The 15237-nt window shown below is 49.2% G+C and overlaps 5 gene segments (V, D, J or C); all 5 read right to left on the bottom strand.

Moving 5' to 3' along the window:
* Positions 1–1853: 1853 nt before the first annotated feature.
* On the bottom strand, positions 1854–3265 carry LOC112586411. The segment is given in 3 exon segments: positions 1854–2194; positions 2795–2994; positions 3222–3265. Coding segments are annotated over 3 exon segments (585 nt in total).
* Positions 3266–5287: 2022 nt separating this feature from the next.
* On the bottom strand, positions 5288–5964 carry LOC123334825. The segment is given in 2 exon segments: positions 5288–5760; positions 5847–5964. Coding segments are annotated over 2 exon segments (522 nt in total).
* A 586-nt stretch (positions 5965–6550) lies between these two features.
* Positions 6551–7585, bottom strand: LOC123334828. The segment is given in 2 exon segments: positions 6551–7400; positions 7537–7585. Coding segments are annotated over 2 exon segments (486 nt in total).
* A 1737-nt stretch (positions 7586–9322) lies between these two features.
* LOC123334620 lies at positions 9323–9807 on the bottom strand. The segment is given in 2 exon segments: positions 9323–9672; positions 9759–9807. Coding segments are annotated over 2 exon segments (399 nt in total).
* A 4575-nt stretch (positions 9808–14382) lies between these two features.
* On the bottom strand, positions 14383–15112 carry LOC112586566. The segment is given in 2 exon segments: positions 14383–14888; positions 15020–15112. Coding segments are annotated over 2 exon segments (453 nt in total).
* Positions 15113–15237: the final 125 nt, after the last annotated feature.

Raw genomic sequence — 15237 nt, 5'->3', positions numbered from 1 at the left:
AGCTCTGCTTCTCTGAGAGCTGGGGTTCTGTGCCTCCTTCCTCCGACTGGCGGTGAGGCAGTGACGTCACTGCTCTGATGTCACTGCCTGTGCTGGTTCCCAGGAATCTAAGCTCTCATTCTACGTCAGCTGATCCAGGACCCTGCTCTGTCCTGCAAAGTCTCTTAGATGACATGTGAGCTGGACTGCTGGTCTCGGCAAGGCTGGGTTTATGCCCGACACCCTTCCCCATGTCTCCTTTGCTTTTCTCTTCAGGCAAGTGTTGCTGTTTTCTGTTTCTCTTTCCTACCACCTACCATCTCCCTACCCTTCACTTTTACTGCAACCTCAGGGCTCCCTCAGCACTGCATAGTTGAACTTCATGGCTCCCAGCTGGGATAGCAAGCTTGCAAATTAGTGCCTATGCTAGTAAGGCTTCTAGAGATAAGAACACCAAATAAAGCTTTCTCTTAAGCCTCCTGGTCCCAGGCACTAGCTCTGTCTGCTTGCTCTGCCCTAGAAACTTGTGGAGTTTCTCAGCTGCACAGAGTCCCCATGTGCTCTATGCGTGGAAACCAAGATTGTCTGCCCAGATTTAATAGTCATGGATGTGTTCATATTAGAAAATATTTTACTGTTTGCCGATTGAACTCTGTTTTTGCTTGCTTTGTTTTTCTAAAGAACACACACACAATTAGAAACACAAACACACAAACCATCCTGCCATAGCTGATTTATGGATTTGTATTTCAAGAGAAAAGAAATGAGTTCATGCAGGAAATATTTAATACTTTGACTTTTAGAAGATTGTGATGAGAGAGATGCTACAACTTTGGTTAGCTTTTGTTGGTGGTGGTGTTGTTCAGTTGCTAACTCGAGTCCAACTCATTGAGACCCCATGCATTGCAGCATACCAGGCTCCCCTGTTCATCAGCAAAAGTGAAGAGTATGGAACTGGGAGGTGGTAGGAAAGAGCAACACCTGCCTGAAGACAAAAGCGAAGGAACCATGGGGAAGGGCGTCAGGCATAAACCCAGCCTCGCTGAGACCAGCAGTCCAGCTCACACATAATCTAAGAGACTGCAGGACAGAGCAGGGTTCCACAGTTTGTTCAAATTCATGTCTGTTAGTCGGTGATGCTATCTAACCAACTCTTGCTCTACCACCCCCTTCTCCTCTTGCTTTCAGTCTTTCCCAGCATCAGGGGCTAGGCTATTTAGATGGGAAAGACAGGCCATGGTGGAGAATACATACACACACAGCTTGTCTCTCCTCCTCAGGGATGACCAAGGAATTTTGGGTGATTAATAATTAACTGAGTTTGCATTCTCTTTGAGGACCCCAGAGGACCTACTCAAACACGCCCAGTTAGGGATCATTACAAGGTTCCCTGGGTGATGGGCAAGGACATGACCCAGATGAGGGAGGAGAAGTAAGGCTGAAGTAGAGAAGGGTGGGAATGAGGGCCAGGAAGGTGAGAGAGAAAGGCCCATGTCAGGGGAAGATGGACAAGAGCAGAGATCACTCAAGGGCCAGCCTGGGGGAGAGCCTTCCATAGTGACAGGCATGCAGTGCCCGGGGAGAGACAAGAGGGTCTAGATGTACCTGATTTCCCAACAACCTTCCCTCCTTGAGTCCTCCTGTTCAGACTGATGACTAGCAGTCAGAGCTGGGTAGCATCTTTAAGCTCACGTGGCAGCTAGAGTGAAAAGACAGAGAGTGAGGGTGGACACATATCCATGAGGCCCTGTTGTCAGGTCCGTGCCAGGAAGATCAAACATTGCTGGCTATGCTGCCAGTATGTGTCTGTGGGCTCTGAGTCTCCAGGTGCTAGGAGCCTGCAAGGGGCTCCCCAGGTTCCAGGCTGCAGGCCCTCATCTGCTTTTATGCACAGAAAGGAGGTGGCCGTGCAGCACCATGGAATAACTGCTGGCGCAGAAGTACACAGATGTCTGGGAGCGGTTGGCAGACTCCAGCGTGAGAGGGAAGTTCTCTGTGTTTGATCTGGAGACACTGTACCCGTCGGACATGTCTCCTGGCTCGCTAGTGTGCGCACCAGCTGAGTAATGGATCAGCCTCAGCCCGTGTCCCGGGTCTTGTCGGTACCAGTACATGCGGTCAAGACCAGGATCCTGAGTACATTTCAGTGTCACGCTCTGTCCTCTCCTCACGACCTGGAATCTGGGGTCCTGACTGACCCCAGCATGGACCGCCCCTGTGGAGAAGGAGGACCGATGCTGCAGTCACAGCGGACAGGCTTAGTGCTGGCACCCCGAAGGGGACCCTGCCCCCCAGGACTCACCTGCCTGCAGGAGACAGAAGACCACACAGCCCAGGAGGCAGGGGCTCATGGTGGGGGCGGGGCAGGCGGAGGGCCCTCTGGAGTGTGTGTGGATGAGAGGGGACACGGGCTCTCCAGGGAGTCCTTCTGAGATGTCACTGTCCCTGCCAGGCCCCAGGGAAATCCTGTCACTCAGGGGCCACACCCCTTCCCCCAGAGGCTCAAATCAGAAATGAACCTGAGTGAAGAGTTCATAACACGGAGACCCATCCAGGTCAATGGACTTGAGCCTTATGAGTTGTTGTGTCCTTTCTCTAAACAGTTTATAATGTAAGTGTGTTGTATTCCAGAGATAATTCTTCATTCCTAAGTATGTGAAGTTATATGCAGATTTCGAACTGCAGGGTTGGGGGGTTACTGCGTGCTCCTAAACAGCACATTGTTGAGGGCTCCTGCTGCAGCCCTCATCTCCAGGCTTCTATCTCAGGAAGGCAAAGACATCTCAGAAGCTCCCACACTGTGTCCAGGACTCACCTGCTCCCAGAAGGAGGAGAGTCACACAGCAGAGGAGCCTGGAGCCCACGGCAGCATCAGGAACCCAGGACAGCTGCTGGCTGCGGGTGGGCCTCCTGGGGTGAGTGGTGTAAAGTGCTGACCCTCCTGCTCCCTGATTGGAGCATTTGCCTATGACGTCACTGCTCTGTGCCTCTGCTGGCTGCCCTGTCCACTGGCCCCTTGCCAGGACAAAGGTGAGCCCTCTATGCCCTTCCTGCCCTTCCCAGCCCCTGAGCAAGGGGTGGGTGGAAGGGTGCACCGTCCCCAGGTCCCCAGTGCCCACAGCATACCTTGTTGTCCTCTGCCAGCCCCTGCCTGACACGCAGCCAGGCACTCACCTGGCTGGCAATCACCAGGCAATCAGCTGACAATCACCCAGCCTTCACCAGCCACCCCAATCCCTCACCTCCACTTCCCTTGCAGCTCCTGGAGACCATCTCCTGGGCACATCCTGAGGATCCAGGCACATCCCCACTTTCCTGGGCAGTGAGGAGTCTGTACTGCTTCCATGGGTCCTGGAACCTCAGGACCTCAGGGCACTCAAACCTGCTTTCTCATTCAGGCATGTAGCCAAGGTTCCTTAAAGCTGCCCTCCCCAGGGTGACTCTCCACCCCTCCCAGGACCCCCTGCTTACCGTGGGCCCACAGCGCCTCCTAGTGGCCAATGGTCCACAGTCTCATGGATCTGTGCCTTCTGCCAAAGCAAGAATGTAAATACTCCACACCCTGAACACACACACACACACAACACACACTTGTTCTACTGTCTTCCCAAGTTGGTGACTTAAGATTGATCTGCACATTGCCTCAGCCTCTGGAGATAAAAGACTGTAGAATCCAACATTTCCATTAGGAAGAAAATAATTGCACATACTAAATGGAAACCCACTCCAGTGTTCTTGCCTGGAGAATCCCAGGGACGGGGGAGCCTCGTGGGCTGCCATCTATGGGGTCACACAGAGTTAGACACGCTTCAGCAATATGTGAACCGTGAACTTCCTGATGTTCAAGATGGTTTTAGAAAAGGCAGAGGAACCAGAGATCAAATTGCCAACATCCGCCGGATCATGGAAAAAGCAAGAGAGTTCCAAAAAAACATCTATTTCTGCTTTATTGACTATGCCAAAGCCTTTGACTGTGTGGATCACAAGAAATTGTGGAAAATTCTGAAAGAGATAGGAATACCAGACCACCTGATCTGCCTTTTGAGAAATTTGTATGCAGGTCAGGAAGCAACAGTTAGAACTGGACATGAAGCAGCAGACTGGTTCCAAATAGGAAAAGGAGTACGTCAAGGCTGTATATTGTCACCCCGTTTATTTAACTTATATGCAGAGTACATCATGAGAAACGCTGGACTGGAAGGAACACAAGCTGGAATCAAGATTGCCGGGAGAAATCTCAATAACCTCAGCTATGCAGATGACACCACCCTTATGGCAGAAAGTGAAGAGGAACTCAAAAGCCTCTTGATGAAAGTGAAAGTGGAGAGTGAAAAAGTTGGCTTAAAGCTCAACATTCAGAAAACGAAGATCATGGCATCTGGTCCCATCACTTCATGGGAAATAGATGGGGAAACAGTGGAAACAGTGTCAGACTTTATTTTTCTGGGCTCCAAAATCCCTGCAGATGGTGACTGCAGCCATGAAATTAAAAGATGCTTACTCCTTGGAAGGAAAGTTACGACCAACCTAGATAGCATATTCAAAAGCAGAGACATTACGTTGCCAACAAAGGTTTGTCTAGTCAAGGCTATGGTTTTTCCTGTGGTCATGTATGGATGTGAGAGTTGGACTGTGAAGAAGGCTGAGCGCTGAAGAATTGATGCTTTTGAACTGTGGTGTTGGAGAAGACTCTTGAGAATCCCTTGGACTGCAAGGAGATCCAACCAGTCCATTCTGAAGGAGATCAGCCCTGGGATTTCTTTGGAGGGAATGATGCTAAAGCTGAAACTCCAGTACTTTGGCCACCTCATGCGAAGACTTGGCTCATTGGAAAAGACTCTGATGCTGGGAGGGATTGGGGGCAGGAGGAGAAGGGGACGACAGAGGATGAGATGGCTGGATGGCATCACTGACTCGATGGACATGAGTCTGAGTGAACTCCGGGAGTTGGTGAGGGACAGGGAGGCCTGGCGTGCTGCGATTCATGGGGTCGCAAAGAGTCGGACACGACTGAGCGACTGAGCTGATCTGAAGTGACTTAGCAGCCGTGTCACAGTGGTGTGCTAAGGCGGAATCACACAGACCTTCAATACAGACACTGCTGAGCTCAGGTCAATACAGCCTGGAGCACTGCATTCCGTAGATCCCTCTGATTAATCAGACCCACATATTTCTAGATTTTCTACATAAATTAAATATTACCAATTCTAGGTAACGGATTTATATACAGAGATTATATATATATATAAACCCATTTATTTTTAGAGTTATAAAACTTTGAAATAAAAAAAACAGCCGTCCACTACATTTAACGTCGATGGAGCTGGGCGTGATATGAGACTGCAGACTCAGTGTCACACTGCAGGCATGTGGCCCTGGGTTCCAAGGTTCCGGGTGTGAGAAGCCTGCAAGGGGCTCTCCTCCTTCCAGGCTGCAGGGCGTCCCTTATCTTTTTGCACAGAGATGAGGTGGCCGTGCAGCAGCGTGGATAACCGCAGGCGCAGAAGTACACAGATTTCTGGGAGCGGTTGGCAGACTCCAGCGTGAGAGGGAAGTTCTCTGTACTTGGTCTGGAGACGCTGTAGCCCTCGGGCACAGTTCCTTTCTCCGTGGCGGGAGGGATAACTGAGTAATGGATCAGCCTCAGCCCGTGTCCTGGGTCTTGTCGGTACCAGTTCATATAGCTAAAGCTCAGATCCTGAGTACATTTCAGTCTCGTGCTCTGTACTCTCCTCACAACCTGGAATCTGGGATCCTGAGTGACCCCAGCATGGACCGCCCCTGTGGAGAAGGAGGACGGATGCCGCAGTCACAGCAGACAGGCTTAGTGCTGGGACCCCGAAGGGGACCCTGCCCCCAGGGCTCACCTGCCTGCAGAAGACAGAAGACCACACAGCCCAGGAGGCAGGGGCTCATGGCCGGGGCGGGGCAGGCGGAGGGCCCTCTGGTCTGAGGGTGGATGAGAGGGCAGAGGGGCTCTCCAGGGAGTCCTTCTGAGATGTCACTGTCCCTCCAGGCCCCAGAGCCAACTTGTCACTCAGGGGCCACGCCCCTTCCCCCAGAGGCTCAAATCAGAAATGAACCTAAGTGAACAGTTCACAACAGGGAGACCCATCCGGCTTAATGGGCATCAGCCTCACAATTGTAACCTTTCTGTAAACAGTGTGCAGTTTTATCTATACTTCATTGCGAAGTTAATCTTCATAAATGTGCATATTACTTTAATTTATCTACATATTTCTATAGCTCTGCATCTTTGGAAATTCCCTCTAGCTTCCTGCTCTCCTTTATGATATGTGTCCCAGTAGGACTTCAAGGCCCATTTCTGCTTTAATTGATCACAGCCCTGAGAATGGCCCTCCACCTACCATGTTTCTCCAGGTATCTGCTCCCAACCTCATTGAAGGCTCATCAACATTTGAGGAATTGTTTGGATCTGTTCTTATCAACTCACTGACAGACAGTCCACCTGCCAAAGGCAGGCACAGCTCCTTCATGTTCACAGGAGCCCCCCCTTCCCATGTCAGGAGAGGCCTCAGGCCTGTGACCCTCCTTTCTGGGTGGAGAGAAGCTGGTTGCCCAGCACAGGACGATGGATTGGCAGAAAGTAATGCAGACTTAGGAGCACCATGGTGAGTCATGGCACACACCAGGGTAAGTGAAAAACACTCTTTTTTATTTGAGACATTCTTTTCATGGGAATACCTCCTTGTGATGCGTGGCTGCCATTCATTGAGTAACAGTTCATATCACAGAGCCCCAAACTGTATGTTGTTACACATAACACAACGCGTATATGTAACTTGCTCTGTATGGAGATGGTTCCATGAGGAAAGGGACCACAGGTGTTGAAAAGAAACTTGAGCTGCAATCCTAGCTGTAACAGTCATGAGGTATGAGATCTGGGCAATTCACATCCCCTCAGATATATAAACAGTTAAAATAATACTTACTTTGCATGATCCTAGTGAGCATTACAACATATCAAGAAATGAATGTCTGGGAAAATCTATTGCTCTTCCAGAGACTGAGCTTGGCACACTGGCAACCGACATGCTCACCACCACTTCCTGAGCTGGGGCAGGAGAGTTTTTGTTCCAGAGGCACCTGATCATGCAAAGCTGTGTCTGGGCTGCTGGCACAGAGATACAGAGCGGAGTCCATCAGCTCCAAGGGGGTCAAGTTCAACTCCGAGCGAGAGTCACCTAACTGTTGACCTGAGAATCGATCTGACATGTTTCCTCTTTGATACACTTCTCCATCAAAATACTGAACGAGGAACTGGGGGCCCTGGCCCAGGGCTTGTGCGAACCAGTACACAGAGCTGTGTCCAGATTCAGGGGAACATCTCAGTGTCACTTGCTGTTTTCTTGATTTGGTCAGGAATTTTGGGGTCTGGGTGACTTCGGAATCCACCAGGCCTGTTGGGAAAGACAAGGAAGTAGAGAGGAGAGAACGGGGAAGCCTCCTGCTGCAGTCCTTTCCAGTAGTCTTGCATTTTGGGGATGACAAAAGCAACGTCATCTCAGAAGCTCCCACACTGTGTCCAGGACTCACCTGCTCCCAGGAGGCAGAGATTCACACAGCAGAGGAGCCTGGAGCCCATGGCAGCATCAGGAACCCAAGACTGCTGCTGGCTGGGGCGGGGCTCCTTGGCTGTGTGGTGTAAAGTGCTGACCCTCCTGCTTCCCTGATTGGAGCCTTTGCCTATGACGTCACTGCTCTGTGTCTCTGCATGCTGCCCTTGTCCAATCTGGACCCCTTACCAATATGCAGGGCCAGCTCCTCTGTGCCCTTCCCTGTGCTGCACAGCCCCTCAGCAAAGGGTGGGTTTGAAATGTGCACTCTCCCTATGTCTCCATATGTCTACAAAATGGCTTGTTCTCCCCTCTCTGCTCCTTCCTGACACTCGTCACCAAGCCCTCTGCAGCTGCCCGGACCCCTCACCCTCCACTTCCCATGCAGCCCCCCCTGAGTACATCCCGAAGCTCCAGGTATGTCCCCACTTCCTTGGCACCGAGGAGCCTGTGCTGGCTCCATGTGTCCCAGGATCTCTCAGGGAACTCAAGCCTGTTCCCTGACACAGGCATGCAGTTAAGGTTCCCTAAAGCTCCCTCTGCTGGGTGACGCTCACCCCTCCCAGCTCACCTGGTTGCATGGGCCACAGTGCCTCCTACTTGCCAGTGGTTCACAGTCTCATGGATTTGCGTCCTCTGTCTAAAGCAAGGGTACAGAAACCCCATAGCCTTAATACACACTCACACACACACACACACACTCACACACACACTCACATTCTACTGTTCTACTGCCTTCCCATCCTGGCTGAATTAGGGTTCATCTTCAAATCTACTCTTAGCCTCTGGAAGTTGAAGACTCAATGGTCCGACATTGTTACTAAGAAGGAAAGAATCGCTGCACCACTGCAGTGATGGTACTCAGCCAAGATGGAAATAATCGCCATAAAATAAACACTCTGAGGGTCTCACGTGACTCTGCCTGGAGACCTGTATTCCATACCTACCTCTGATGAATCGGATACATGTATTTCCAGATGTCTTGTATAAATTAAGCATTTCCAAATTCTAGTTGATACATTTTGTAAAGAGGTTTTATATATACGAACTCATATATTTCTGCACTTATGAAATCTTGATGTAATGGGGCAATGGAAGATATATTTTGACTTTGAGAAGATTTTGATGAGGGAGGTGGTGCCAAGCTGGCCGAGGTTAGGTGAGATGCTGAGGAAGTCAGGGGCGGGAGGATGTACATAGAAAGCCAGTCTCTCCTTCAGATGGACTCACATGAGATTTGGATAATTGATAATTAACTGAAGCTGATTTCTCTTTGATGACTCCAGACAACTTGCTCAAAGCAGACCATGTGGAGAGGGCACTTTAAAGGCTTCCCTGTGACTTGGGAAGGGACATGACCTGGATGAGGGAGGAGTAGCATGGGTGTGGTAGAGGGGGCCAGGGAGGTGAGGACAGGATGTCCTGTCCACCCAAGAAAGGTGGGCAAGAGCGGAAACCACATGAGAGCCAGTTGGGGAGAACCTTCCAGAGAGAAGCATTGAAGTGAGACAAGGAGATCTGTTTTTATCTAATTTACCAGCAACCTTCCGTCCTGGAGGTCTCAGGCTCAGGTGATGACTAGCAGTCAGAGCTGGAGAAACATCTTCTTGGTTCACAGGGAGGATGCAGGGGAAAGACAGACATGGATGGTGGACATATGTCTCGGGGTCTCTGAGTGAAGTTTGGGTCAGCCTAGTCCATACACCTAGGGTCACACTGCAGGCACATGGCTAACCAAGCCCTGAGGCTCCCGGTTCTAGGAGCTTTCACTTGGACCCCCTGTCTTTTTGCACAGAGAGGAGGTGGCCATGCAGCACCGAGGAGTAACTGCTGGCACAGAAGTACACAGATGTCTGGGAGCGGTTGGCAGACTCCAGCGTGAGAGGGAAGTTCTCTGTGCTTGATCTGGAGACTCTATACCCGTTGGGTACGTCTCCTTTCTCTGTGGTGGGAGGCCCAGCTGAATAATAGATCAGCCTCAGCCCATGTCCAAGGTCTTGTCGGTACCAGTACATATAGTTATGACCCAGATCCTGAGTACATGTCAGTGTCGTGCCCTGTCCTCTCCTCACGATCTGGAATCTGGGGTCCTGAGTGACCCCAGCATGGACCGCCCCTGTGGAGGAGGAGGACGGATGCTGCAGTCACAGAGGACAGGCTTAGTGCTGGCACCCCGAAGGGGACCCTGCCCCCAGGACTCACCTGCTTGCAGGAGACAGAAGACCACACAGCCCAGGAGGCAGGGGCTCATGGCAGGGCAGGGGCAGGCAGAGGGCCGTCTGGTCTGAGTGTGGATGAGAGGGCGAGGGGCTCTCCAGGGAGTCCTTCTGAGATGTCACTGTCCCTGCCAGGCCCCAGAGACAACCTGTCACATGGCGGCCACGCCCCTTCCCCTAGAGGCTCAAATCAAAGTGATTAGAACAGGGAGATGGCTTGGACAGATTGCTTGGACATGGTCTGAACAGCCGTAAGTCTTACAAAGTGCTGTAACCTTTCCTTAGAGTAGTTTGTACCTTTTATGTATGTTTTACTCCAGAGATAATTCCTTAATTTGTATATTAGCTTATTTGTCTACATATTTCTGTAGTTTTGAATCTCAGAGGAAATCCTTAGGGCTTCCTGCTGTCCTTTACGCCCCATGCATCCCGAATACTCCCTCAAGTGTGGTTTCCTCTTTGCTCAACTGACCTAGTCCTGCTCCTGTCCTCTCACCTACAGTGATTCTTTGGGGTCTGGTTCCTTAACTGCAGGGCAGACTCAACACTATTTGAGAAATCACTTGGCTCTATTTCTTCTCAGTTCACTAACATACAGCTGCTGCTGCTGCTGCTACTAAGTTGCTTCAGTCGTGTCCGAGTCTGTGGGACGGCATAGACGGCAGCCCACCAGGACACCTGCCAAATGCAGGTACAGCGGCTTCATGTTTGCCAAAGTATGTGCTTCCCGAGTCTGAGGGCGCAGGGAGGGGACACAGCAAGTAGAACCACCGCAGCCCTAAGACAGAACTTTCTTTGTGGCCAGAAGCTGGTTGCTCAACGCGGATGACATTTTTAAACAAAGGAACATATATATGAGAGGGATTTGGGGAGAAGTGCCGGACTCCAGGATAAATGAAAAGTGCTCTGACTTTATGTGAGACATCCACCCCATGGGAATACTTCCTTGTGAAGCATACTGCCAGTAATAAATTGATATCCTGGAGCCCTAGAGTGTACCTTGTTGCACAAACCTCACACTCAAAAGGACCCTGTACTTAGAGTGAGGCTCTGCTGTTGGGATCTTCAAATTCTCAATAGTCTTTGAACCATGGACTCTGCAAATTATGTGCCAGATCCTGGTTTCACGATTTTAGACCTGCTGTGCCCTCCTGATGGTTGGTTTCCCTTTAGCCTGACCACACGTCTAATGTCTGGGTGACTAAATACTCCTGGTCCTGGGACAGAAAGACACTGAAACTAAAGCGAGAAACAAAGAAGGACCCTCATGTCAAAACCACAACGACCAGGCTTGAATCTGGGCCTGGCAAGCCCTCGAGTGGTTCCATGCATGTGCTCAGGACTTCTCTGGTCCAGGAGACAGAAGCACACAGTAAGGGGTGTCATACCCAGGCCAGGCCAGAAGAAAGGGGCCTTTCCAGCTCAAGGCCTGTGACCTGAATCCTTGGCATCAAGTCATAGGAACCCTTCTCCCACATGGAATTATCACTCACGGATACAACTGCTGCTGGTGGTCAGGCCAGCCCAGGACCTAGTGCGTGAATCTGAAGCCTTGCTAAGTTGTTTCTCATAGAATATTAACAAAAAATCATTATAAAATGATTTCAGAAAAAGGGTTCATGCGAAAGAAAAGTCTATGAAATTGAGTCAATAAATTTTACAAAAACAGCCTGTACCGGCTGGTAAGACCTTTGATGGTCATTTTATCAAACCATCAATCCCCAGTTAGGATTGTCCATCACACGGAAATGGTATCTCATGTGGTTTCAAGCACTTTGTTAATTATAACACGTTCCAGGAGCGCTTAACTGTCTTACATATTTAGCTTCAGGCTAAAAAGGAATTGTTCTGATGGGTATAGACATTAAGTTTTCACCAAAAAAATGCATGAGCAAAACAAATCTACAGCAACAGAAATCATACTGTTGGTTGTCAGGGAAGGAGAGAGTCCCAGGAACGGGGCCTGAGGGAATATCTGGTGATAAAATGTTCTCTGTCTTAAAGGGACAGATGTTTCATCAGCATATACATATATATTGATCAAACCGTAGATCTCTTCATTATACAGTGTGAATATAGACCTGATCCTTGAACAACACAAGTTTTGAGGGAGTGGGTCCACTTGTGGGTGGATATTTTAATAAATATGTACTAAGATACTGAACAGCTGTGATTGGTTGAATCCATGCATGTGGAATCTCAGATACACCATTGAATGTGCAATTGAAAGTCGCTCAGTTGTGTCTGACTCTTTGCAATCCCATGGACTATACAGTTCATGGAATTCTCCAGGCCAGAATACTGGAGTGGGTAGGGTAGCCTTTCCCTTCTCCAGGGGATCTTCCCAGCTCAGGTCTCCTGCATTGCCGGTGGATTCTTTACCAGCTGAGCCACAAAGGAAGCCCAAGAACACTGGAGTGGGTAGCCTATTCCTTCTGCAGTGGATCTTCCCGACCCAGGCATCAAACTGGGGTCTTCTGCATTGCAGGTGGATTCTTTACCAAGTGAGCTGTCAGGGGAGCCCCCAGTCTATAAGGTTGTAGGAGGTTCAGGGACCCTAAAACCTACATTGTTTACTGGTAAACTACAGTTCAAATATCAATAAAAGTGATTAAAAAATATCTGAGGTGAGATGTTACATACACTTTTTTAGTTCATGTAATGAATCATTAGGCATAATATTCCTTTCACTGGGACTTCTAATGTCCTCACTTAAAGGCTTTCAAGGCAAAACATGTCCATCTCTACCTTTGCACCTAGGAAGTGGTAGAAGAGGCTGTCAGAGGTTAGCAAAGGGAATCAAGAAATCCAGAGTCCTGTTATATGCCAGGGACTTCATGCTTATTAAATACTTATGAAACCCAGGCAGATGGTGTGGTGGCTAATTGAACATGTCACCTTGACTGTGCCAGAGACATTTAATTAAACTTTATTCTGGATGTTAAGTGAGGGTGTTTTTGGAAGAGGTTAACATATAAATTCTCCAAGCCAGGCTTCAGCAATATGTGAACCGTGAACTTCCTGATGTTCAAGCTGGTTTTAGAAAAGGCAGAGGAACCAGAGATCAAATTGCCAACATCTGCTGGATCATGGAAAAAGCAAGAGAGTTCCAGAAAAACATCTATTTCTGCTTTATTGACTATGCCAAAGCCTTTGACTATGTGGATCACAATAAAGAGTGGAAAATTCTGCAAGACATGGGAATACCAGACCACCTGATCTGCCTCTTGAGAAACATGTATGCAGGTCAGGAAGCAACAGTTAGAACTGGACATGGAACAACAGACTGGTTCCAAATAGGAAAAGGAGTTCGTCAAGGCTGCATACTGTCACCCTGCTTATTTAACTTCTATGCAGAGTACATCATGAGAAATGCTGGGCTGGAAGAAGCACAAGTTGGAATCAAGATTGCTGGGAGAAATATCAATAACCTCAGATATGCAGATGACACCACCCTTATGGCAGAAAGTGAAGAGGAACTCAAAAGCCTCTTGATGAAAGTGAAAGAGGAGAGTGAAAAAATTGGCTTAAAACTCAGCATTCAGAAAACGAAGATCATGGGATCCGGTCCCATCACTTCATGGGAAATAGATGGGGAAACAGTGGAAACAGTGTCAGACTTTGTTTTTTTGGGCTCCAAAATCACTGCAGATGGTGACTGCAGCCATGAAATTAAAAGACGCTTACTCCTTGAAAGGAAAGTTATGACCAACCTAGATAGCATATTCAAAAGCAGAGACATTACTTTGCCAAAAAACGTCCATCTAGTCAAGGCTCTGGTTTTTCCTGTGGTCATGTATGGATGTGAGAGTTGGACTGTGAAAAATGCTGAGCGCCCAAGAATTGATGTTATTGAACTGTGGCGTTGGAGAAGACTCTTGAGAGTCCCTTGGACTGCAAGGAGATCCAAGCAGTCCATTCTGAAGGAGATCAGCCCTGGGATTTCTTTGGAGGGAATGATGCTGAAGCTGAAACTCCAGTACTTTGGCCACCTCATGCGAAGAGTTGACTCATTGGAAAAGACTCTGATGCTGGGAGGGATTGGGGACAGGAGGAGAAGGGGACGAAATAGGATGAGATGGCTAGATGGCATCACTGATTCGATGGATGTGAGTCTGAGTGAACTCCGGGAGTTGGTGATGGACAGAGAGGCCTGGCGTGCTGTGATTCATGGAGTCACAAAGAGTCAGACATGACTGAGCGATTGAACTGAACTGAACTGAACATATAAATAGGTAGATTTTAACATTAAATTAGATTAACATTTGAAACAGATGATCTTCCATTCCACAGTCTTAGTGGGCCTCTTCCAACCAGTGAAGATATGTATAGAAGGAAAAGTCTGATCCTCCCCCAGGTAAGAGACAACTGTTTGGCTGATGGCCTTCAAACAGGACCATCAGTTCTTGGGCCTTTGAACTTAAACATCAGCTCTCCCTGAACCTCTAGATTCACCAGTCCAACCTGGAGATTTGGATTTGTCAGCTGTAAGAGCTATGTGGAGCGAACTCCTTTAAAAGATGGGGAGCAGGAAACACAGGTATTGAGGACAGCCTTGATTCTGATTCCTTGTCTGGCAGTTAGGAAATATGAGACCTGGGCAAGTCACTTCCCATCAGATGTATAAACAGTTAAAATACTCTTTATCTTGCATGATCTTTGTGAGCATTAAAACATACAAAGGAAAGAATGTCTGGGAAAGTCTATCAGTTCTACCTGGGTCTGGGTCTCGCTGGCTGGCAACTGACACCCTGGCAACCACTTCCTGAGCTGGGGTAGGAGTGTTTTTGTCCCAGAGGCATCTGCTCATGCAGGTCTGTGTCTTGGCTGCTGGCACAGAGATACATGGCAGAGTCCGTCAGCTCCAATGAGCTCAAGTTCAGCTCAGAGCGAGAGTCACTGAACTGTTTTCCTGAGAATCGATCCAGGAGGTGAGATTCTCCACTCACTTTCTGGTTGTAATACTGAACGAGGAACTGCGGGCCCTGGCCCAGGGCCTGTTGGTACCAGTACACAGAGAAGTGTCCAGAGTGAGGGGAACATCTCAGAGTCGCTTGCTGCTTTCTTGATTTGATCAGGTATTTGGGAGTCTGGGTGACTCCAGAATCCACCAGGCCTGTTGGGAAGAGACAAGGAAGCTGAGGGCAGAGCACAGGGGAAGCCTCCTGCTGCCGCCCTCATCGCCAGGCTTCTATCTCAGGGAGGCGACGACATCTCAGAAGCTCCCACACTGTGTCCAGGACTCACCTGCTCCCAGAAGGCAGAGAGTCACACAGCAGAGGAGCCTGGAGCCCATGGCAGCATCAGGAACCCAAGACCACTGCTGGCAGGAGGTGGGACTCCTAGGGTGAGTGATATAAAGTGCTGACCCTCCTGCTTCCCTGATTGGAGCATTTGCCTATGATGTCACTGCTCTGTGTCTCTGCAGGCTGTTTCCTGATCCACTGGACCCCTTGGCAGGATCC

Source organism: Bubalus bubalis, chromosome 8 (assembly GCF_019923935.1).
Source record: "Bubalus bubalis isolate 160015118507 breed Murrah chromosome 8, NDDB_SH_1, whole genome shotgun sequence".
Classification (NCBI taxonomy): domain Eukaryota; kingdom Metazoa; phylum Chordata; class Mammalia; order Artiodactyla; family Bovidae; genus Bubalus; species Bubalus bubalis.
Note: the sequence above shows the minus strand (reverse complement) of the source record. Positions and strands in the feature narration are given on the sequence as shown.